Below are 24,892 nucleotides of genomic sequence, written 5' to 3' on the forward strand. Positions count from 1 at the left end.
AGTCTAGAGTCTACGTTATGGAAATGTTGAGCATGCTGAAAGTTTCTGTTTGTCAAGGGTGCACTTTTTCAATATAATAGCAATACACTCATTTCATGGGCATTCTTTTCTGAAAAAAACAAAACAAACATCGTTTGAATCAAAAGAGATAAAATGCAATTGCTGAAACTGCTTAGCAGTCATTTCAAGGAAGGGGAGTTTGTCATTACCAACATAGGATCCAACCAGGGCGAATTGTGTATTAATAAACAGAGGGTTTTGCTTGTTAGGAGGTTGGAACTTTTCAGTGATGAAATGCTAAAAATATAAATGTTTGCTCATTTAATTGTCCTGCTAATAAATGGGCAATGGCATAGCTGCATAGCTTTTGATTTTTCTATCACATGGTGTGCAAAGAGCTCACATACAAACAAAAAAGCTCTGGGGTTTCAGAAATGATTTGTTTTAATAAAAAAACATCACAGTGGGAGATGCAAACATATTTTTTAATAATTTTCGACTTCTGCATTAAAATCTCCATGTAAAGGCAAGAGAGGTTACAAAGGAAAATGTAACAAAAAGTAAAATAAGATATAATAAAACCCATGTTGATGAGATAAAGCCAAAACACAGAGATTTCAGAGAGAGAGAGACAGAGAGAAGAAAAGTGAGGGCAAAAAAAAAAAAAAAATAGATAAATGAAAATGTTTAAAATTGAAATGTTGAAAGGAGGGTGAAACATCACCCCATGGGAAATAACATGTAGGAAGTAAATGCAGCTTTGAAGGACTTAAAATATAGCAGTGTACTGTACAAAGATAAGTTCCAAGATGCGGCCATGAGTGAGATGGGAGGGCTTCTCATGACACAAGTCTTGTGCTAACGTATGTACCCTCCTACATGCCCCACGCAAGGCCTAGCCAGCCTTACTTTCGCCTGCCTATTTGGGCCATGAGTTGGGCATTTGCTGCAGCCTTTGCTCTCATGTTTTTAGCCTTTGCAATGTCAAAGAGAATGTTCATAAGATGGGTTGGCACATCCAATGAGAGGGTGAATTTGGTCCGCCGGTCACTTTTTGCCTTGTTTTGGTAAACCTTGCCTTTCACCTGTGCTTGTGACAGATACCTGTAACGTGCAGCTGGAAATGTTCTTTTCTCTTTCTCGTCTTCTTCCTCCTCTTCTTCCTGGGACATAAAATTATCACTTGGTTCAAACTCATAACCTCTCTTACTTAAAACAGAGTTTTCTTCAAAGCTCCGTCTCTTGGCCTCCTCAAGCGCTTCCTTCAAGCAGGTAAAAATTGACTCTGCTTTGTAAAAGTTGTAGTGAAGACTGGATCGTGCCATACACACTATGAACAGTAGCAGGAGAAGCCTAGTGTGAGGCATACTTCCACCCTGCGACTAGAGATACACATGAAAACATATTAATAAAGTGAATCTGTATTAAATTGAAAAACAATAAATAAATTAACAAATATCAAAACATAAATATACTTAAATACTTCAACTTCATCTTGGCAGATGTTGCACTGCTCTGCCCTGTACCTTCTATTGGTCACAAAGTTTGGTGACTGTCTTCTCTGACCAATGAGGTATTTAAAAGGGCAGGTCAAAGCTCTGCTTTCCAAGATGAAATCTGCATATGCACAACAGAGCAAGGTACTCTATAAGGTGATAGTTATAATTAAATACAGGTAAATTTTACCTTACTTAATGGTAAAAAAACAAGCAAATCAGAGCACCCAATCAGGGAGCCAATTATAGCAGGTAACATTAGATTGACTAATAAAAGCTAATTGGCTGGACTTCTTTGAACTCTCTGAAATTCTGAGATATTTAATTAACATAGAAGAGTGACAGCATGTCCAGTGACCAGTCTGTCCATAGAACAGCTAAAAATTAATTGAGCATACTAGTTTGAAGGTCTTCCATGGATATGGTCTTGTTTGCACAACATTTAGGGATGCCTTAGTTTAGTACTACAAAATCTACAGTATATGGTTGTTTTCTGTAAGACTAATAGTAATAACCTATAGTGAATTTACAAGGCATGTGCTTCATGAGTACTCCACATTTTCATAATTTTCTTCAGCAAAAATAAATTGATCAACTTACAGGACACATAACAATGAAAAATGATTGCTGTGCATTGCTGTGCTTAGCTTTTTTGCCCTTTGTTTTATTAAGTAAGGACTATGGTATTAAAGATAATCATCTTTCAATATCATGACACAGGCAAAAGCAATGAACTTTTATAATTTGTAATCAAAGGTTTGTGTAGCTGCCCTGCAATATGACGGGGAATCTCACAGATTTAGTCAGCATGGCTTTAATCGGTCAGTGCTAATTTGTAGTTCTATAAACCATATAAATGCTGCGCTACATTCAAAAATAAAAGTGAATGTGGAATCCAATGACATAAATCAATATAGTGACAATAAAAAACCATATAAATGCTGCGCTATATTCAAACTAATTAAAGTGAATGTGGAATTAAATAACTTAAATAAAACAATAGCAATAATAATAAATAAAATAATAAAAAATTGTGCTTAGTGATAACACAAAAATGATGGCACAACACAAACTAAAATCAATACGCATGTGCATAAAAATGCACATACATATATTACACGTGCAAAATGTGAAGTGAGGTCAATCTAAATAATACACACAAAACTCAAAATCCAATAATGGAATATTAAGGTGAAAAAAGTCCAATAATGGAATATTAAAGGTGAAGAAATTTTGGTTTTGGTAAACTGTGTTTCCAATATGCTGTAAGGTGACCACAGGTGAAACAAAACGTGCAGGTATCTGGGTGTAGATAACTTGTGAATCCAACCACCTTCTGGATTAGCCTCTCACCTCATCACTTCGACCCTTGCGGGTCACAGAGCAGTATGGATCTCTCTCACAGATCCTCCAGGCACCACAGCACTCCAAAACCACTTCTCAGGATACAATATTCCCACTCAGCTCTTCTCCAAGTGTAGATGAAATATCACTTTCCCAGAATAAAACAAATGGATCCTCCCATAGTGTAGTAAGTTTATTATACCATAGGAACATCACATGTATAATAAAAAAGCACTCACGTAGCAGCCAGTCCACATTAAACCCTCATGCTCTCAAATGAGGATATGTGTATGTAAGTTGGGTGTACAGCTGAGTCCACAGGTGTACCAAGATGGCCGCCACGCCGGAAATACGTCACCGCGCTACGCCGACGCGTTACGTCACAATGTCACGTGACTTCATCAGGCCCTGATGAAGTCACGTGACATTGTGACGTAACGCGTCGGCGTAGCGCGGTGACGTATTTCCGGCGTGGCGGCCATCTTGGTACACCTGTGGACTCAGCTGTACACCCAACTTACATACACATATCCTCATTTGAGAGCATGAGGGTTTAATGTGGACTGGCTGCTACGTGAGTGCTTTTTTATTATACATGTGATGTTCCTATGGTATAATAAACTTACTACACTATGGGAGGATCCATTTGTTTTATTCTGGGAAAGTGATATTTCATCTACACTTGGAGAAGAGCTGAGTGGGAATATTGTATCCTGAGAAGTGGTTTTGGAGTGCTGTGGTGCCTGGAGGATCTGTGAGAGAGATCCATACTGCTCTGTGACCCGCAAGGGTCGAAGTGATGAGGTGAGAGGCTAATCCAGAAGGTGGTTGGATTCACAAGTTATCTACACCCAGATACCTGCACGTTTTGTTTCACCTGTGGTCACCTTACAGCATATTGGAAACACAGTTTACCAAAACCAAAATTTCTTCACCTTTAATATTCCATTATTGGACTTTTTTCACCTTAATATTCCATTATTGGATTTTGAGTTTTGTGTGTATTATTTAGATTGACCTCACTTCACATTTTGCACGTGTAATATATGTATGTGCATTTTTATGCACATGCGTATTGATTTTAGTTTGTGTTGTGCCATCATTTTTGTGTTATCACTAAGCACAATTTTTTATTATTTTATTTATTATTATTGCTATTGTTTTATTTAAGTTATTTAATTCCACATTCACTTTAATTAGTTTGAATATAGCGCAGCATTTATATGGTTTTTTATTGTCACTATATTGATTTATGTCATTGGATTCCACATTCACTTTTATTTTTGAATGTAGCGCAGCATTTATATGGTTTATATTCACTTGATCACTGGTATATGATTTAATGCTAGCAGCTGTTTGGGGTTCATTTATTTTATTTGTTAATTGTTTAAACACATTATTTGGAGCGCAGGAGGGTCACACCACTATTAATTTGTAGTTCTGTCTTGCTCAGTTGCTCTGAAGTTCAGTCTAACTGTCAGTTCTCCTTTCTGCCAGTAGGGGTTACTGGAACCTCTGGACCTAGAGGATTCACATTAAGTTTGCATTATGAATATTTTTATCTTTCTAGCAAACCATTAGGAGGTTCATGTGCCAATGGTGCATGCTGGGTAATGGGATAAATATTTGGGGTTAGCTGATGCAAGCTCTCTTTTATGGGGAGGGTGTGCTACTCCATTGCTCTTTCAGGCCTGTCTGCCTCAGAGGCCTACGTGGATTGGATCCTGTGTTTGCCATCCTGGGAAGTCTGCATGTGACAAGATCTTGAAACTGCTTCTGAAGAGTGTGTAGGCTAGCATGGTAGTCACGGGTAATGCTGATCAATTTTCCTACATTCTCTACTATTCACAAGCCCACAATTCCAGCCCAGGATCCCAATTGAGAACTGAATGTCAGCTCTCTACATACCCCTGGATGGTAACATTTACTTCCAGGGGGAAGGGCTACATATGCATACATTATATCTGCCTTTCTCAACCTCCTTAGTCCAAAGGAACCTATGAAAAAAATTTCAGGTCCCAGGAGCTCCTGGTAAAAATGAATGAATCTACTGCTCCCATAACATAAAGTAGCGTGATCCATAAGCTGTAGATATAACAAATAATGTGACATACTTAGAGTACTTGACACTCTAGGTAGATAATCTTTTAACATTCACATCCTCAATGCAGTAAAGTAATAAATTAAACAAAGAAGAAAAAGTGCCCCATTACACTGGTGGTCAGTGAAGAAGGACCCCCTTACATTGATGGTTAGTGAGAGAGGTATCTCCAGACATTGGTGGTTATTGGACAATGTCCCTCTTATATTGGCCATACAAGTTATAATTTCTATGAGCTGAATGAAACATGTCTCTCAATTCATCCATCCATAGTAAACAACGTGGTATGACAAATCTGCAAGGCTAGCGATTGTATATAGGATATTGACATGACACCCGTGGCTGTAACACTGAACAGTGTCTACACCTAAAAGAGTGCAGGTACTGTTTGGCTGAGAATTTTCTGCTAGACTTCTTTGTTGAGCTTTAGCAAATTCAGCAGGAATTGGCCAAAATGCCAGTCCTTGGGAGAGGAACCCCTTACATTGGTGATCAGTGGAGGGAAGAATGTCCCTTTACCTTGGTGGTCAATGGAAAGAATGACACTGTTATAAACAATAAAGATAATCTGTGTCAGTTGTTACTCATCTGGGAGAAAAGAATAGAGGCTCAGGCCACTAGCTCTGCCTAGTGACATTGGCCCTGGAACTATGAAAGGCACTATCGGGCAGGAAGTTAATACACCACTTCTCAAGGAAACCTCAAGCAACCTCTGGAAAAACCCCAGTTGAGGAACACTGGTTGACCTTCAAAGAATTTAAATTTAAATAATTACTTCACCCTCAGAAAAGACTTCCATCGTATCCACCACCAGTATAGGGCTTTCTTTTTTTTCCGTTTGTTTGTTTACTTTTTTTGTTAAACAAAATGTGCAGCCCTGCCCTAGGCTAATGATGTCATTGTCCTTCCTTTGCCTCCTGGGATATGCAGGTCAAATATCCACGGAGGCATAGTGCTTCATTCAGAAAGAGGCGACATGCCTTTTGATGAAGTCTCAATTAACATGGCGGTGTGGGAAAGAGAGGTGGCAGAAGACAATCTGATCTTAGCAGGACAACGTTGGATCCTCTGGTTGGGTGAGTACTGGATGTGCACAATGGACCACCCAGTAAGCGGAGAGTTGTTTGGGCATAGATCTGATTTAAAGATTCCTTTTACTTGACTTTTTTGCACAAGCGCATATATATTGTGCACTAATTTTATTTTTTTTTAACTATTTCCTTATCTACTACAAATCCTCACTCTTCAACTCATGATGTCAAGCAAACAACCTGCTCTTCATGCCTAGGAAATAGTTGGAAGTTTTTCTTCTATTGCTGTGGAAACAGCCCTTGTAATGCTGCCAGGTATTATCAAGGTGGTGAAATGTGTTAAGATGTCTTCTGTACTTTCTCCTTGTTACCAGTATCAAAGCATGCATTCTGCATTTAGGGTGCACAGTGCATCTTAGTTTGAACCTGTTCTTTTACAGTAAAATAAACCTTGTGGTCTGTGAGCAAAAGTCATTGGAAACCTTGTCAAATATAATAATAAAGTATAAAACTTCCTGGTCAACTTTTGTGTGCAGAGGGTCATCAATCCTCATGGTCTAGGTATGTGAGTGTGCATATACTGTATATCTGCAAATATCTTCAATTTTCTGTTTTTAGTTTTAAATAGAAACAATTGAGTACTGTCCGTGATACTTTTTTTATTTGCACTAACATACAATTTTGAGGACAAGCTTTTGGGCTATGTCCCCTTCTTCAAAGTCCAAACAGTACTATTACAAATCACAAAGTTTAAGCAGAATGTTAACTTGTTTAAATAGAAAAGTGAGGCAGTCTCAGCTGAACAAAGTATAATCATACTAATTATCTTTGTTTTTCATATAATTTATTTTTGTAATAGTTACACTGCTCAACCCTTTATACTAAAATTTAAAAAATAATTAAATCTTAAAAGTGAATTTCCAAAAGTTGGTTAAGACATTAAAGTTATGTAATGATTTATATTTTTAGCAATTGTTATTTTGTTGTACAGTACAATTTATAAAAATAGCAAAGTAGGCTACAGAAAGTTGGATCTGAGGAACTTTCACAGTAATATTTTTTTTTATATTATTATGTGCCTGTGTAGGTATCTGATGTTTTGACTGATATGTGATCCTATGTTCATCATCATACGTGGTACAGATAACACGCTAGACCATATATCTTTCCCTGATTATTGTACAGTAACATACTTCCACTTTTCCTGTACTCCATTTAGCAAAATGTCTCATTATTAATCTGTGATTGCACAGCTTGAGATCTATATCCCTTTGTGCTAATCAGGTGTTTCCCCTTTCTGCCACTGACCACAAAGCCAACGTATTGACAAAGTGGAAGTGTAGCTATAATATGTACTATATGTCTCTTTTTGATTTCAACTTTATGTTGAGCTCCATTAGAATACTCAGTACTCCAGGTAACCATTCCTTCTTTATTCCCATGGGTTCTTATTTGTAACCCCCTCCCCATCTCTGAATTTCCATTTTATAATTTTTTGCCTCCTAACCCTTGATTTACCATGGCAAGTATATGAATGTAAAGTTAATCTGACCTACAAACTATCTATAATGCCTTGTTTAAACTGGTGGCTGGAAGTACAAATGGGCAATTGAGCCATGGTTTTGCTGTCCTGACTGCCTATCAGCAAGTTTACATAGCCCCTGAGCATATTAGTTGATATGGCCATGGCATGGAAAACATTTATATCACAGGTCACAATCGGCGGGCAGCCCCTCTGACAAATCAGACTTGTTAAAGTCAATGGGGCAATGCCACAGCCACCCATGTGTAATACATATGGTTGCGGGGTGGTGCTGTTGCCTATTAAGGATTAAAACACGCATCCAGGAGGTGATATATTGCCTCTGAGCTGCATGACAAATGCCACTGCAGAGGGCTTTTCAGAAGGCTGTTGAACATTGTTGCAAGTCTAAAAAATGAAAGGTCAAAAGGTTGAAACCAAAACTAATTTTTTGGTTTTGAAATTAATAGGATAGGGCAACCTTGCCAGGTCTTTATTGCTGCCTGTTTCCACACTGGGGAAATCAGTCTTTCTACTGTATTTGTCCTGGTAGCTATTGTCACCAGCACTGAAAGTAAGGGAAAAAGTATAATTGTTAATAGTTACTGGAACAGAATTAGACGTCTTCTTTTGGGCACACAAATTGCAGTGACAACAGCTCAAAATAAACATGGGCAAGTTGGTGTGGGGAGAGGATAACTAAGGAATCAAGATCGCAAAACGTTTACAAATTATGATGTAAAAAAATCCAGTTAGTGGCATTTCTGTAGATGTACACACCTTGTTAATGAGATAGATTGGAGGAAAATAACAAGAGTTATTTATGCTCACAAGATGACCACAACTGCTAAAAAAAAACCACATGGAATAACACATGCATAACACATGGAACCTTCTAGAGGCTGTCTACAGCAGTGCAAGACCATTGAGTTATGCTCCCAATTTTCCTGTTCAGAACAGGAAAATTAGGTGGGCAATAGATTGCTAAAACTAGGCAACTGATGAATGCAAACATTTTGGTCTGATAAAGCTCAATTTCACCTGTGACATTCAACAGGTAGGTTTGGTTTTTGTCTTTTATTGCATGAATCCATATCTCAACAGTTCAGGTTGAAGGCCATGTAATGGGTTGGGGAATGGTTCTTAGCACACATTAGTCCTTTTAAAACCATTTATGCATCACAGCATATGTTAGGATTGTTATTTTCTGTGCGTGGTGCTTCATAATACTTCATGATTATTACACTGATGGTGTACTGAAAGAACACCTCCCCATTTCCCCCGTCCCGAATAAGGTGGAAATAAACAATTATACTTACCTATATCCTGAAACTTTTCTTCATACTTACCTATTTTTGTCCTGCCTCTGCACTGCCTGGGTCCTCATTCCCATGCCGCCATTTTAAAATGTTGGTGATACTGTGCATGTGCGAGATAAAGTACCGGATGTCATGCTGCTGATGTGAAATTTAGGAAAATGGAGGAAGGTCCACCTTGATAAAGTGTCAATATCTTGCATGTCTTTTTGATTCATAAGTGTTCACATATAAACAACCTCTTTTCTTATCTGTTGCTCTCCTTACCTTTATGTTCTCTAAAATTTGAAATGTAAATAACATATAATTAAGTGTATTGCCTTTATTTCAAACATTGTAAGTACTGATAAATGCCTGGCTTTTATGATTAGCTTATAAAAACAATACATCATTTGTGGATAACTGATATGTACAATGAGTATCATATAATATTTTCCTGTAGACGTGCCTCTGTGTGTGTGTTTAAGTATGTGTCTGTCTGCAGTACTTTCACACATTTATAGCTATACAAGCAAGTCATTCAAACAACTGCTGTGTACTAACAGATTTCACTATCTAAACAGACGTATATTAGCATGACAGCATGGCATTCTTATTAACAGCAGGTGATTTCACAGTTCTGATACTTTAAATAACATGTTTTTTTTTAATTGCAGCCTATTGTTACTTAACATAAAATCTTACAGCAGTCTCCATAAATATAAGTACCCGAAATAAATAAGTACCTGAAATAAATATCTGCTTTTGAAAGTTTAAAACTCCAGAATAAACTAAATATCAACTTTTGACTCTGTAGTTTAATGACTTAAAAGTTTGGGTTTCTAGTTAAAGGAAAACGTATCACACCAGTTTTAGTCCCCAATGGTTTAAAAAAAAATACTAACCTAAGGGGCATCTTTATAAAGTAGTGATATTCACCACTCATTCACTGCAGGTAAATCTTCCTGGTGCATTTGTTGTGATTGACACTAATTCACCTGCTGTGAATGTTCCTTGAATGTCACATTCACTGCTTTTTTAAATATACCCATTGTCAGAAACTGATGAAGAATGATTTGAATGCATAGGCATGCATTTTTGTACAATCCAAAATCTATACTATCTTGCAGCTATCTCAAAACGTATGGATAAAAGACAATTGTAAAAGATGAGTGATGACCATAGGAGACATCAGCAAGTCAGGTTAGTTGTTAGAGCATTTTTATTGTTCTTTTACTGGTTAAGACCAGATCAGCAAGTAGTATGTGTACTGCTCCATGGAAGGCTCATATTACTACGAACTATCTAGTGGATATACATGTATGACTGAAACATTATTTATTACAGATACTTATATAGTGCCGTCAATATTGTAACACAATAATAAATTTGGCAAATGATCAGGCAGAGGTAACTGTAACCTGATGTTTACTAAATAGGTACAGAGTGGGATTAACAACGCCAACATGGTTACAATGGCAAAGTGTATACATACAGTACAGAATAAAGTGAACAGATTATAAAGCCATGGAAACAGAAGTTCCTCGCAGCAATATCTATGCAGCTCAATCAGGGCAATAGGTGGAAACACAGCATGGCACAGTCTCATTAAGGCTACAATAAACAGTACTTGCACCTATCCTCATTATGTCCCTCCTAGTGAAGTCCTGTCTAGGTCTGGTAACAGAGGTGAACAGTTGGAGGGATCTCAGGGCTGGTAACACAGGTGAGTGTCTGGAGATGTAGAGCTACTCTGCTTCAAGGCAGTAGTCTGGTAGCAATTGGAGAAGTGCTCTCCACAGTGGCTGGATCTTCTATGTAAGCTGCAAGCTTTTGGGCTCCTGCATAGCTTCCCACAAGCCAGTACTAATAGTGGAGAACCATACACCTGGCTTCACTCATCTCTGTCTTATCAAGTGTGACCTCTATGAGTCGCTGAGGGCGGAAATCAGAGACATATATTTACAGGCAACTGCAGGAAAAGGAATTAAAAGAGCCTGCACCTGTATCTGGACATGTTGAGTAAAGGGGCATTCTGCTACATTATTTTTGAAGGTCTAGGCATGTGAACCTTTCTCTGTGGCTAGCTTTAGGGTGTTCCAATAATATCAACCTGAACTTTGGACATATTAAGGGGAACAGTACTGCAAATGTATAGAAGATTCGTGCAAATATGGGCAGGGCCCATTATAACAGATGTATGGTTTTGGAGGTGTCCCAGATTTATGTTACTCAATTGTTAAGAGGTTTGTGCAGGGACCCTACCTAAGTAGTAGCATCCCTAGCATAAATTTAGTGCTGCAGAGCAGTAGTCAGCTTGAGCATAGTTTGATTGTTCTACTTTCCTCAGGTTTTCCTTAAAGTGGTTTTAAAGGTAGAAGGTTTTTTTTACATTAATGCATTCTCTGCATTAAGGTAAAAAAAACTGTGTCCCACCTAAATACGTGCCTGAGCCTGATCTCAATCCAGAGCTGTGCCCAAAACCAGCTCTCTCCTCTCTCTGGACATAGAGGCAGCACCGGGAGCCATTGGCTCCTCAAATTCTGTAAAGAGGGAGTAGGGAGTGGGGCTGAGCCACGCTGTGTGTCTCAGTAAACACACAAAACCTGTATGAGGATTGAGCCTGTATGAGTGCCCCTATAGTAAGCGAGTGCACCCAGGTCAGCACCTCTAGACATGTATCCCTTAAACTGGACCTTCTATCCAGAATGTAACTTTTCCTTCTGCACTCCACCAAAAATATTCTTTCTCTCCAACCCCAACTCCTGACACCATTCTTGCCAAGTTCAGGAAGACATGTCCCTACTTTTGCAGCCTTCATGGATATCCCCATAACATATCCCAGACAGCAGCAGGAAAAGAGGCAAACAGCAGCCCGAAGGTGGGTCTGGCAATGCATCATTGGAGGCTGGGTGCAAGAAGAAACAGCTGGCTCCTGATGATGTAGTAAGGAAAGGTGGCAGCATGGGTCCCAGCCTGTGGCAGCGGAACAGCAGGACAACATTGGATTTGTTGGACAGTTGAGTATGTTTTCTGATGAAAATCCTGCATATCAAGTAAGAGGTGGTAGTAAAGAAAATGGTGATGAGGGGATGAGGGGCAGTCTGTCTGTCTCAGTACACATTATGCAGGTATGATCCACTATTGTTACCATCAGGAGACCCAACCTGAAAAATTACATGCAGCCAATCACTGGAAAGCATATATACAGGAAATGGCTAAAAAGAAGCTGTGCTGAAATTCAACAAGATGGAAAAATGTGAAAAAGGTATTTTATTTAAAAAGGCAATTATTATAATTGACATTGCTTTGACAAACTGAATGTCTTTCAGTGTAAGTTTTTATATCTATTCTAAATTGATAATAAAGGCTCATTTTTTAATAAAAATAATGTTACACTTACCTGCTCTGTGCAATGGTTTTGCACAGAGCAGCCCCGATCTTTCCCTCTTCTCAGGTCCCCTGCTAAAGCTTCACTTGCTAGGGGGGGGGAGTACTCATGCGGCTCCATCCTGAATCCTGAGCCCCACTGGCTGTGTCCATAGACACAGACAGCATGGCTTTGCCCCACCTCCGCTCCCTCTTCACTGGCTGTGCTTGACAGCAATGGGAGCCAAAGGCTCCTGCTGCTATCTCTGAACCAATGAGAAGGCAGAGAGCCGGGACAGCTGCCGCTCTCATGCACATCATTGGATTGGGATCGGGCTCAAATAAGTATTTGGGAGGGGGGGCTGGGGGGAAAAATTGCATAGTGAAGGTTGTTTACCTTCATGAATAGAATGCATGAAGGCAAAAAAAACCTTCAACCTTTACAACCACTTTAGGCAAAAAAATAAAAAACAGCAATCTTTATGTAAATCCTAGCAGAGCAATGTGATAGATTTTAGAGGGGAGAAGTAATTCTTCCAAATATAAATCCCACATCATTTTGGAATTTTTTTTCTTTTCACCAATTTATCTGCTTTTCCCACTTTGCGTCAATATTGTAGACTTTTAATCATCTCCTAAAAATAGGTCAAATAACGTAAACAAGCACAGTTCAAATAGGCTATACCAGGGCTTAAAATTTCAAGTCCTGAGCTACTAGCCAGACCTTAGAGTTACTCATCACCAACAAACACACAAACAGAGACACCTGTACACACACACAGACATGTACATACACACACACAGAAACATATACACACATGCACAGAGACACATGTACACACACACACATACAGACACATGTATACACACACAGGCACGTACAGACATGCATACACACAGATACATGTACATACAGAGAAATACACACGCACAGAGACATGTACATACACACAGACACATGTACGTACATACACACAGACACATGTACATACACACAGACAGATGTACATACATACACAGACACATGTACATACATACACACAAACACACATACACACAAACACACACATGTACATGCCCACACACACAGACACATGTACACACACAGACACATGTACACATACATGTACATACACGCAGACACATGTACAGATACACACATGTACATACACACAGACACATGTACAATTGTACATGCATACACAGACACATACACACATGTACACGTACACAAACATACACACACCCATAAAAAGTTGCAGTACTTCGTAGTTCACTCAAAGATCCAGGTACTGCACTCTAGGGGGAGGCAGAGAGCACAGCACACACTCCTTGCTTTGCTTTCACTGTGCTCAGGTATTGAGCAGTCTGAAGGCTCCTAGTGCCAATGACAGATTCAGCCTGAGCTCCGAGCCTGCTCAGCAAGACGGCCCTGGGGGACACACTCGCCCCCACCATAATTTCCACTCGCCACTGGCGAGCAGGCGAGTGGAATTTTCAAGCCCTGGGCTATATTGTATATAGCAAATGCCAATACATTCAATACATCTGTTTTAGGTTAATATACTAAACTAAATGCTTTACAACAGCTCCAGTGCTACTGTAATTCTTAACGATGATTACCTCCTATATCCTAATGTTAATGATTAATTCCATTCATAAATCATTGCTATTTTCCAACTTCATGTGCTCTAAATCTTAATCTTTTTGTATGCAGCTTCTTTTCACACTTCTAGTCTGTATGCAACCCCTGGGTTTCTCACTTCACTTCTGTGAGAGTTGCTTGATATTGTACACTGCTCTGTATCTTATTTACACTGCTCTACTGTTTGTGCTTTGCAGAACATCGTATACAAACAACTTCACTCTCTACACCACACATTGAATATTCAAGAACACTCCATTCTATACACCATCTACAATTCTATACTACACACTGCTCTCTACTACATACTGTTCTGTACATGCTGTATTTCACACCACTCTTTGTGCTTTGCAGAACATTGTATACAAACAACTTCACTCTCTACACCACACATTGAATATTCAAGAACACTCCATTCTATACACCATCTACAATTCTATACTACACACTGCTCTCTACTACATACTGTTCTGTACATGCTGTATGTCACACCACTCTATTCTGTTACTATGCTGTGCATTGCATACTGCACACCACTTCACTCCATACACTGCATTACAAACCCCACAATACCCCACAATACATAATCCCTTATGCTGTGCTGTAATTTGCATATTGCACTCCACTTTACTCACTTACTGGTCTGCTTCCGCAGACTAAGCTCTGGAAGTGTGATCTCTATAACTAATCCAGTTGTGGTGAGATACCTTAACCTACAGTCTCAATAGCTTGGCATACAGTGACTTGATCCAAATGACATCTTGCAGGTCATAGAAAGATTTAATCCAAAACTTGTGCAGATCATAACAAACGAACATCATATAGCTCAAAAAATCATAGTGTGTCTAGCTGTAGCAGAATACAGTACATGTGGTGAATAAAGGTTAAATCATGAAGAAGAAGGGTGGGACTAACTACACCAGCATCCTCTAGCTACAGAGTGAGGTAGGAACAAAATTATTAAAGGCAAACAAACTGACAATGTATGTGTAACATGATACATACATTCTCCACAGAACTCCACTCTGTACACTGTACAATGCATTTTGCACACCATTCCACTCTGTGTACTGTGATTTACACACTCCATACCATTCAACCCCCTACACTGGGCTGCTGTATGATATATAACACACTTTACCCTATTCAGTAAACTGAATGAACACAGTTTCTATTTAAAGATAGGTCTTCTTTACACTGGTAAAATGCCCTACTTACCTGTCCACTGGCAGCTTCCGTTGTTTGGTTCTGGGTCTCTCTCCCCTGAGTGGCAACCTGCATCTCGACTGCCAAGTCATGGGATGCAGCACTTCTCCTTTTCTTGGCTAGTGTCTTGGTTGCTGAGCAACAGGATGCAGCCTTCCAGTTCCAGATTGCTGGCTGCTGCCTTGTATTTGCCACGTTTTGCTGATTACATGCCTCCCAGCTCCTGGATCAGTCCCTGGTGCAGGAGGTGCCATATTTAAACATAACCAACCTGTACCTCAGTGCTTGTGATAGTATTTTCATGCTGATCAAAATGCTCCCGTGATCTTTACCTGTTTACTCCTGTTACTGATCTTTGCTACTTTACGAGAGCCCTCTGCTACCTGCTGCCTGCCCTGACCTTTGCTGTGTTTAATGAATATCTCTCCTGTCTGTTGCCTGCTCTGACCTTTGTTTAATGGATATCTCTTCTGTCTGCTGCATGCCCTGAATTTTTTTAAAAGGATATATTTTTTGTCTGTTGCGTGCCATAACTTTTCTTACATTCATGCAAGCGACCAGCTCTGACTCCTCCAGAGTGGCTTCTATCTTGTTTCTCACATTGCAGTACTGTACCTTTCTTCTGCCTTGGGTCTGCTAGTGACATTCTACAGCCTGAGTATACAGCTTCTTGTGTTAAGCCTAGGGGCAACCTAGCACTGATAGACCTGCTAAAGCTATTCTCTCCTGCTATTTTCTTTGACAGGACTGCCTGTGCCTAGACCAGGGGTGGGCAAACTTTTTGACTTGAGGGCCGCAATGGGTTCATATATTGGACCCGGGGGCCGGACCAAGAGTAGATGAATGATGTGTATGTGTCATCCATAGTAAGTATAGTAATATTCCCCCATAGTAAGCATAGTAATTAATCCCCCATATAGTAATTCATCTCCCATAGTAATTCATCCCCCATATAGTAATTCATCCCCCATATAGTAATTCGTCCCCCATATAGTAATTCGTCCCCCATATAGCAATTCATCCCCCTTATAGCAATTCATCCCCCATATAGTAATTCATCCCCCATATAGTAATTCATCCCCCATAGTAATTCATCCCCCATAGTAATTCATCCCCCACATAGTAATTCATCCCCCATATAGTAATTCATCCCCCATAGTAATTCATCCCCCACATAGTAATTCATCCCCCACATAGTAATTCATCCCCCATATTAATTCATCCCCCATATTAATTCATCCCCCATATTAATTCATCCCCCATATAGTAATTCATCCCCCATATAGTAAGTCCCCCATATAGTAAGTCCCCCATATAGTAATTCATTCCCCATATAGTAAGTCCCCCATATAGTAATTCATTCCCCATATAGTAAGTCCCCCATATAGTAATTCATTCCCCATATAGTAAGTCCCCCATATAGTAATTCATTCCCCATATAGTAAGTCCCCCATATAGTAATTCATCCCCCATATAGTAATTCATTCCCCATATAGTAAGTCCCCCATATAGTAATTCATTCCCCATATAGTAAGTCCCCCATATAGTAATTCATCCCCCATATAGTAAGTCCCCCATATAGTAATTCATTCCCCATATAGTAAGTCCCCCATATAGTAATTCATTCCCCATATAGTAAGTCCCCCATATAGTAATTCATCCCCCATATAGTAAGTCCCCCATATAGTAATTCATTCCCCATATAGTAAGTCCCCCATATAGTAATTCATCCCCCATATAGTAAGTCCTCCATATAGTAATTCATTCCCCATATAGTAAGCCCCCCCTGTGTCAATTCACTTACCTTTGCTCCTCCGCGCGTTCCTCTCGTATTCCCGCGCCGTTCTGGTCTTCAGGGAGGACTGTGAGAGAAGAGTTTGTCACGCTGCCCCGCCTACATCCTGGCTGCCCCGCCTACATCCTGACAGCTGCAGAGTCCTGACGCCCGAGAGGAGGGAGGGGGCGGCCATCCTAGAGGGGGGGCGGCCATCCGAGAGGAGGGGAGGGGAGAGGAGGAGAGGAGGTCGCCCGCCCGCCCGAGAGGAGGGAGGGGAGCGGGCGCCCGGCACACAGGAGAGCCGCATCTATTGTAAAGAGCCGCGGCTTGCCGACCACTGGCCTTGCGGGAGCCTAGCTCCGCGGGCCGGATTAAAAGGTCCGCCGGGCCGTATACGGCCCGCGGGCCGTAGTTTACCCATTGCTGGCCTAGACCTTACACGCCCTGCTCAAAAAGTGTGCACTATGGCTCTGTATACATTGGCCAGTTGGTAGGACATTTTGACATGGAAGCCTGAACATAAGCAATTAGACTTTAGCTGTATATGCTTTTTGTCTACATATGCTTTCGCTTGTAGTAGAACTGTCCACACCATGAGCAAATACTGCTTAACCAACATTGCCATTGTATACTCTACTGCGCTGTAGTGAACAAGGCCTAAAGATGTATACGTTTATGTAAAACAATATGCATATGCCTGGGAGCTCTCAGAGTTTGACTCTAAACCAGGGGCATATCATGAAATCAGTGGACCCATGTGCAAGATCAAAAGTAGGGCCTAGGCACTGATAAAGAAAAAAAATGTCCCACGCAAAATGTGGGCGTGGTTTAATTTGCACTAACTATGGGGCGTGGCTTAAAAGGCGTGTGTTTTGAGATGACTTACATAGTGCAGAATGTGGTAATGTTAAATAGTGAATGTACAGTGTGGAGTGTATGGCGGTGGGTAGTATGTGCAGGAGAGGAGTGTGGAGTGTATAGCGGTGAGTAGTATGTGCAGGGAGAGGAGTGTGGAGTATATGGTGGTGAGTAGTATGTGCAGGAGAGGATTGTGGAGTGAATGGTGGTGGGTGTTATGTGCAGGGAGGGGAATGCAGATTGTATGGCAGTGTGAGCAGGGAGAGGAGTGTGGAGCACATGGCGGTGGGTAGTATGTGCAGGAGAGGAGTGTGGAGTGTATGGTGGTGGATAGTATGTGCAGGGAGGGGAGTACAGAGTGTATGGTGGTGGGTTGTATGTGCAGGGAGAGGAGTGTGGAGTGTATGATGGTGAGTAGTATGTGCAAGGAGAGGAGTGTTGAGTGTATGGCGGTGAGTAGTATGTGCAGGAGAGGATTGCGGAGTGAATGGTGGAGGGTGTTATGTGCAGGGAGGGGAGTGCAGATTGTATGGTGGTGTGTAGTATGTGCAGGGAGAGGAGTGCAGAGTGTATGGTGGTGGGTTGTATGTGCAGGTAGAGGAGTGTGGAGTGTATGGTGGTGGGTAGTATGTGCAGGGAGAGAAGTACAGAGTGTATGGTGGTGGGTTGTATGTGCAGGGAGAGGAGTGTGGAGTGTATGACAGGGGGTAGTATGTGCAGGAGAGGCGTGTGGAGTGTATGATGGTAAGTAGTATGTACAGGGAGAGGAGTTTGAAGTATAAGGTGGTGGGTGGTATGTGCAGGGAGAGGAGTGCGGAGTGTATGGCGGTGGGTAATATGTTCAAGAAGTTGTCAGTAGGGCAGTGGACAGTGTCAGTAGTTCTTTATTATTTATTAATTATTATTTTTTTACAATTAGTGGATGGTATCAGTAGGGCAGTGGATTGTGTCAGTATAGCAATGGAATGGGTGTCAGAATTTTTTTTTATTATTTTATGTTTATTTTTTACAATTTACTTTTCACAATGATTTTGTGGGGGCAGTGGACAGTGTCAACAGGGAGTGAATGGTGCACTAGTATATATTGGGCTGTCATTAGATTGGGGTGAATAAACAGAACCTGTACCCCCTTATATCACACATCCCTATCAAAATCCCCCTTACATCAGATGTCCCCACATGGGACCAACTACTACCACAGGCTGATGACACAAAACTAAACTTCTTTGACTGTACTCATGAATGCTATTACTGGAGGACAAAATAGGAAAGAGCAGGAGGGGAGGGAGAGAGATTTGAGGGAAGGAAGGAAAGGAAGGAAGGGAATGGAGGAAGGTGGGAAGGAAACACAGAAGGAAGGGGAGGATGGAAGAAAGGACGGACTCACTTGGATGGTTCCCGGATCACTGGCACATTCAGAAGCATCACAGAGCTGCCCAAACTCAAAAAAGTCTATGAAAAAGGTACCAGGGGCATCTCATGGGGCCCCTTACTGACCCCGGGCCCTCGGGCAGTGCCCGAGTTTCCAAATGGTCAGTCCACCCCTGGGTAACAGCCTTCTGAGCAGAATCCATTCAACAACATAATAAATAAAGCTTCAATAATTTGACGAAAGTGACTATTTTGTTGCAATGGGTTGCTGCATACAGTTGCACTTTACACTATAGTGTTGTACTTCTACTATTAATAGCAGTTATGTGTTTTTACAGCTAGAAAGTTTTTTGAATACATTACTAATTCTGTTATATAGCCGTATAAACTAAATACTGAATAATTTTGCAGTGGTTTTCTAATGAATTCCCGGCTGACAAAAAAAAGACAATTTTATTTGACTAGTTATCAAATCTTCTGTTCTGCTGAGCTCACACCAGGACAGGGAGAAACAAGGAGCCAGTCAGTTGTGTTGCTGTTTTCATGTACTAACAAACGGCATGCTGAGAGGAGGAGATAGCAGAGTGATCGAGAAATAGCTCATTAGTGTGCTACTTTTTTGTTCACTGTCCAGTCACAGGTTGGGGCAGAGACAAAACCTGTAAATGTAGCTTAACTGCTGCAGGGAAATATCAGGTGTCCTGCCCTGACACACAGGGATGTACTGTGCAATAGAGCTCTGTTCATTTCAGAACTGAATGGACAGGAATACAAACCATTTGTCAGGTAAAACCGCTCTTTTATATGTCTTTCATCTGAGTGTTTAACTGTTTGCCTGGAATTTAGCGTTATGATGTGTATTTTCGTGCTTCTGATATCCACCTGTCTCCTTGCATCTAATCCTCTTTTTTTCATCCTTTCACATTTTTTATGAAAACAGATATACCACTCTCTCTTGCTCTGGTCTCTACAGCAGTCTTTGTTTTTAGTGGTTTCCTTGCACAGTTTATAATGTATAGGGTTATAGGACTCCCTTACAACCACCGAATTCCTGAGTATGCTAATCATACACTTACAATCAGGAAGGTGGTGTCAGAACATAACAGCTTTAGTATTGTCATTCTTTGCACTTATATATGAAGTAGTTATAAGTAGGATCCTTACATATTTACATATGTAACATATAGTGCAAACCAGATATTCCACATCAACCGTATCGAATATTATATTGCTGGCTTCCTGCCACAAACTATGATGTCAATTGGAATTAAGTAACAAAAAATTTTGAAGATAGAAATGGATTAAACAAACTGTGTTTGTCAGTTGTTGAAAAAAATTAGGAGACAGAAAAATTCAAGTTATTATTCTTCCATTTCCCTATGTGTGTGGCACCAATCCATATTCCAGTATTCCACTGTAAATAAAAGTCGAAGAGTTGTGTTAGCTCTATCGTATTTCACTTACAGTATAGTACGGCAGTTCAGCGCTACTTCCATCCAGTCTAGGTTTCTCATTGTCCTTTCTACATTTCAGTCCACATGCACACACACATTTCAGACAAGCTGACAAGAATATAAAGAAATACTGTACCTGAGTCCTTGTTTTTATCATCGACTTGTCCATTGAACTAACCACTTTACTTTACTGCTACAGGGCGGCCCCTCTATGCAATATATATATATATATATATATCTGTGATTCTGCATTTCCAGGTAGGGGGCACGCATGCACATGCCTACCTGTGTGGTCATTGGCTCCTGTATATGTCAATCACCGGGTCCTGGCCATGACCACTCATGACCGGGACCTGGCAATTGGCAGAGCAACTGACAGGAGAGAGATCTGTGAATGTAAACAACACAGATCTTTCTTCTTTCAGCGGGGATTTGCCGGTTTTTAAATCTCTGCAAAGCAGGGAGATAAAAACCAGCCCATCACCCAGTAAAACACCACACAGTACACAGTAATCACACTCCCTAGCACACAGTTAACCCTTTGAACGCCCCGGATGTTAACCCCTTCCTGCCCAATTAAACCAATTAATATACACTTTTTTTTTTTTTTTTTACCAAAGACATGTAGCAGAATACATTTTGCCCAAAATTTATGAAGAAAAATGTTTTTTTTTTACTAGATATGTTTTATAGCAAAAAGTAAAAAATATATATATATTTTTTAAGTTTTCAGTCTTTTTTTGTTTATAGCAGTGGTGATCCCAACCATGGTACCACCTGCCTGGAGTGTGCATGTTCTCCCTGTGCCTGCATGGGTTTCCTCCGGGTACTCCGGTTTCCTCCCACACTCCAAAGACATGCTGGTAGGTTAATTGGATCCTGTCTAAATTGGCCCTAGTATGTGTATGTATGAATGTAAGCTAGGGACCTTAGATTGTACACCCCTTGAGGGTTAGGGACTGATGTGAATGTACAATATATATGTAAAGCACTGTGTAAATTGATGGCGCTATATAAGTACCTGTAATAAACAAATAATAAATTAAATGCCACTAAAAGGAAGCTCTATTTGTGTGAAAAAATATGATACAAATTTCAATTATGTACAGTATTGCATGGCCGAGCAATTGCCGGTTAAAGTAGTACAGTGCCATATAGCAAAAAATGGCCTAGTCACGAAGGGGGGTAAATCTTCCAGAGGGCAAGTGCTTAACACAGTAAGTACCTGTAGTGGCTGTAGAAACTTGTTGCTAGTTTAACACAAAGCATTCCCTCTATACAGGCATAATCACTTATTAGTAAATCCTGCTAATCTGCACTGTTAAAGGGACAACAACGTGTTAAAGTGGTTTAAAAGAATATATTCTATTCAAGTATATAGTCTCAAATACTCAATATAACTAAAATAAAAATACCTTCTAATGCTCTCAGCCTCCCTCAGATCTCTATTTTGTTGCTGCTGTGATCCAGCTTCCTGTTAGAGGGTCGCTACATTGCGTCTTCATGGTCCCAATGTATGTAGGAATGTAGCCACCCTCTCTTGCTTGATCCTGAGATGGACTAGAGACTATGGGATTTGTAGTGTACATAGAGCAGTGCACATGACCGCAACTAACATTTGCTGTTTCATGGGGGGGGGGGAGAGGTTCAGTAGCTCAAAGATGACGTTACAGGGAGGCAGAAACAAATGGTAAGAAATGATTTCACGAAAAATGGATTACAGGACTATTAAGTAGAGGATGTGTGTGGATGATTTTTGAAGAATATGAATAACAATTAGCATAGGTTTAAGCTTATCTTAAGGGGCAATGCAGTTTATTTACAAACAAACTATATTAATGATGAAGCGCTCAACTTATATAAAAGTGAAAATTATCTCCTTCCAAAAAGATTATAATAAATTAAATAATCATCAATCTACAAGATATCTAGTGCAAAATCCCCACACATAAATTATAAGCCCCCTGGTAGTCAATAATGATAATCAACAAAATGACACTTAAACTGTGCAAAGTGATAAATATAGGAAAAAAATTCAAAATCAATTCAAAATTATTTGTGATGCCACACTGTGCAAAATAATAAAAGTGTTCAATACACGGTGGTTATGACTTCACTCCATGCTGCAATTGTGCTCTTCGTGATACTCTTGATGTGACCCCCCTCATTAATAGCCAAAGTGCCCCCTCACCTTCCGCATTCGACCCTTCGCAGGTCACAAAGCTTTATATATATAATATATCTTTGCCAGGGTTTTGATACTCCACTGCCTCCACCGACTTAATCAAGATCCTCCTCCAAGCAATGGGTTCCTCTCAAATACCTTCCCTCACAATACGGACTCAAATACAGGGCGCATCTGCTCGTGCTACCTACAGCACTTGTCTCTTAGTACCCTATAAAATTATTTATCCAGTAATTTTAATTCATGAAGTGTTGTTTTACCTCCAATACTGCTGCTTTCAACACAGTAGCTGCTTTTAACAGAGTAGCTGCTTTCAACACAGCAGCTGCTTTCTACACAGTAGCTGCTCTTTACACATCGGAAATATGTGTTTTCCGATGCTCTTAAGCGACTCCTGTGAAAGGGTTGTTCGACCCCCAAAGGGGTCACGACCCACAGGTTGAGAACCACTGATCTAAGCAATATTTAACCATCCATTATGGGGGTCAACACCTTTTGGTGAGTGGTAATTGTATTTATTACTCACAAGTGGTGGAGAAGATTTTTCTAGACCAAAGTGGTACCGCTCTAAAGGACTCTCATTCATATACACATTTGGACTATAAGACTTTTAATATTGAATGGTGTTGGGATAGCACTCTGTTGGCACAAGCTTGCTTCTGTAATTTGAGCACTTAACCGTACATGTTTTTCATATTGAACCTTTGGAAGGGTCTATACCTGAAACATGTTTTGCTCCATTACAGATGTATGACTGTGTTTACAGTGTGCCTCTTTGTTGGCTTTTAGAATCATTTTTAATATATGTAATTTTAAAGTGCAAAGCACTGCCTGGATCTTTATATATTCACATGTACTGAATTGTGCACAGAACATATTTTGTATTTGTCAAATAAATTAATTTGTACTAAAACCATATAATGTAAGGACCTCATATTGGGTTTAATAACATAGCTTGTTTAGGATATGCCCACTTATTACAAAAGTTATGGTACATTTTTTGGAATCACCCACTTAGAATGTTATTGTATATGTGCAGCAAAACAATCATGTCCGGGATTTTTCTGCTTTTTATCTCCTTTTTAATGTTAAGTTTTTCCATTTCAACAGCTTTATTGACCTGAGACCCACAAGCCGTGCCTTCATTTTTCTGTTTTCCATTCTCCCTCATTTTACCCATATCCCTTTACACCAACACTTATGCCATCTGAAATTAGTTTTCCTACGTCAGGTATATAACTTGTTTTTGCAGTGCAATTGTTTTTAAATTCTTCATTTAACATTTTAATGTGAATCCTCCCTGTTTGTAATGCACCTACCAACTGTCATATTGCAGCATCTCGTACTGATGCTGTTAAGTACTTAAGTCGTGTGTGGGCAGAAAATGAAAAAACATTCAGAGTTTAAGGGAGTATAGGTTCCTTTGTTTGGGGTCCCTGACGCTCGTGCTTACACAGGGTTACTTAAGTACAGATAGGTGGATTTACTGGATTATTTTTGGTTGGGTTGGAAAGGCAAGAGAAGCTAAGAAAGAATGCTCCTCACAAGGAGTGCACATCTAGATCCATGATGATGTGAATAATAGGAGTGCTGGGTTGTTTGCTTCCCTTAGGGGAAGAGTTGGATATGCTCCCTTGTGAAGATTTAAAAAAAAAAGGGAAATTGATACCCTTCATGGGGTGAAGGAAATTGAAAGATGTCTGCCAGAACCTCTGTTAACTTGAGTTTTTATAGATATATGATATACCTTGGTATGACGGTGTACAAAGAAAAATGGTTAAGAGCTGCTTTTGTCTGCAGATGAATTTTGTAATGTTTCCTTAGTTCAAGTAAAGAATTCATAGTTACATAGTCTGGCTGAAAAAATACAAAAGTCTATCTATTTCAACTTTAAAAAAAAGTTATAATCCTATATCCACAGTTGATCCAGAAAAGCTGATCCAATTTACTCCTGCAGGGGAAAAAAATTCTTCCTGATCCCCCGAAAGGCAGTTGGATATTCCGTGGATCAGCTTTACCTATAAATGTTAGTATCCAGTTATATTATGTGTATCTAGGAAAAAATCCAGGCCTTTTTTAAAGCAATACACTGAGGTGGCCAGAACCAACTCTTGAGGGAGTCTATTCCACATTCTCACAGCTTTTACTGTGAAGAAACCTTTCGGTATTTGGAGATTAAATCTCTTTTCCTCCAGACATAAAGAGTGACCCCTTATCCTTTGTGATGACCTCAGGGTG

At 40.0% G+C, this 24,892-nt stretch overlaps 1 protein-coding gene across 2 annotated transcripts in view; it reads right to left on the bottom strand.

The window, feature by feature from the left end:
- Positions 1-471: 471 nt before the first annotated feature.
- Positions 472-24,892, bottom strand: part of UCN3 (urocortin 3) — a 29,484-nt gene continuing 5,063 nt past the window's right edge. The window contains exons 1-2 of one of the 2 annotated variants that reach the window (XM_089676870.1): positions 21,885-21,967; positions 472-1,382 (exon numbers count right to left, since the gene is read on the bottom strand). In XM_089676870.1, the coding sequence (XP_089532996.1) occupies positions 906-1,367 (462 nt within the window). In that variant the 5' untranslated portion in view covers positions 1,368-1,382; positions 21,885-21,967 and the 3' untranslated portion in view covers positions 472-905. Of the gene's footprint in view, positions 1,383-21,884; positions 21,968-24,892 lie in introns of those variants that run through there. The other variant, XM_089676869.1, reaches the window with a different exon arrangement.

Source organism: Staurois parvus, unplaced genomic scaffold, assembly GCF_062004578.1.
Source record: "Staurois parvus isolate SC_StPar_1 unplaced genomic scaffold, SC_StPar_1.0 ptg000175l, whole genome shotgun sequence".
Classification (NCBI taxonomy): Eukaryota; Metazoa; Chordata; class Amphibia; order Anura; family Ranidae; genus Staurois; species Staurois parvus.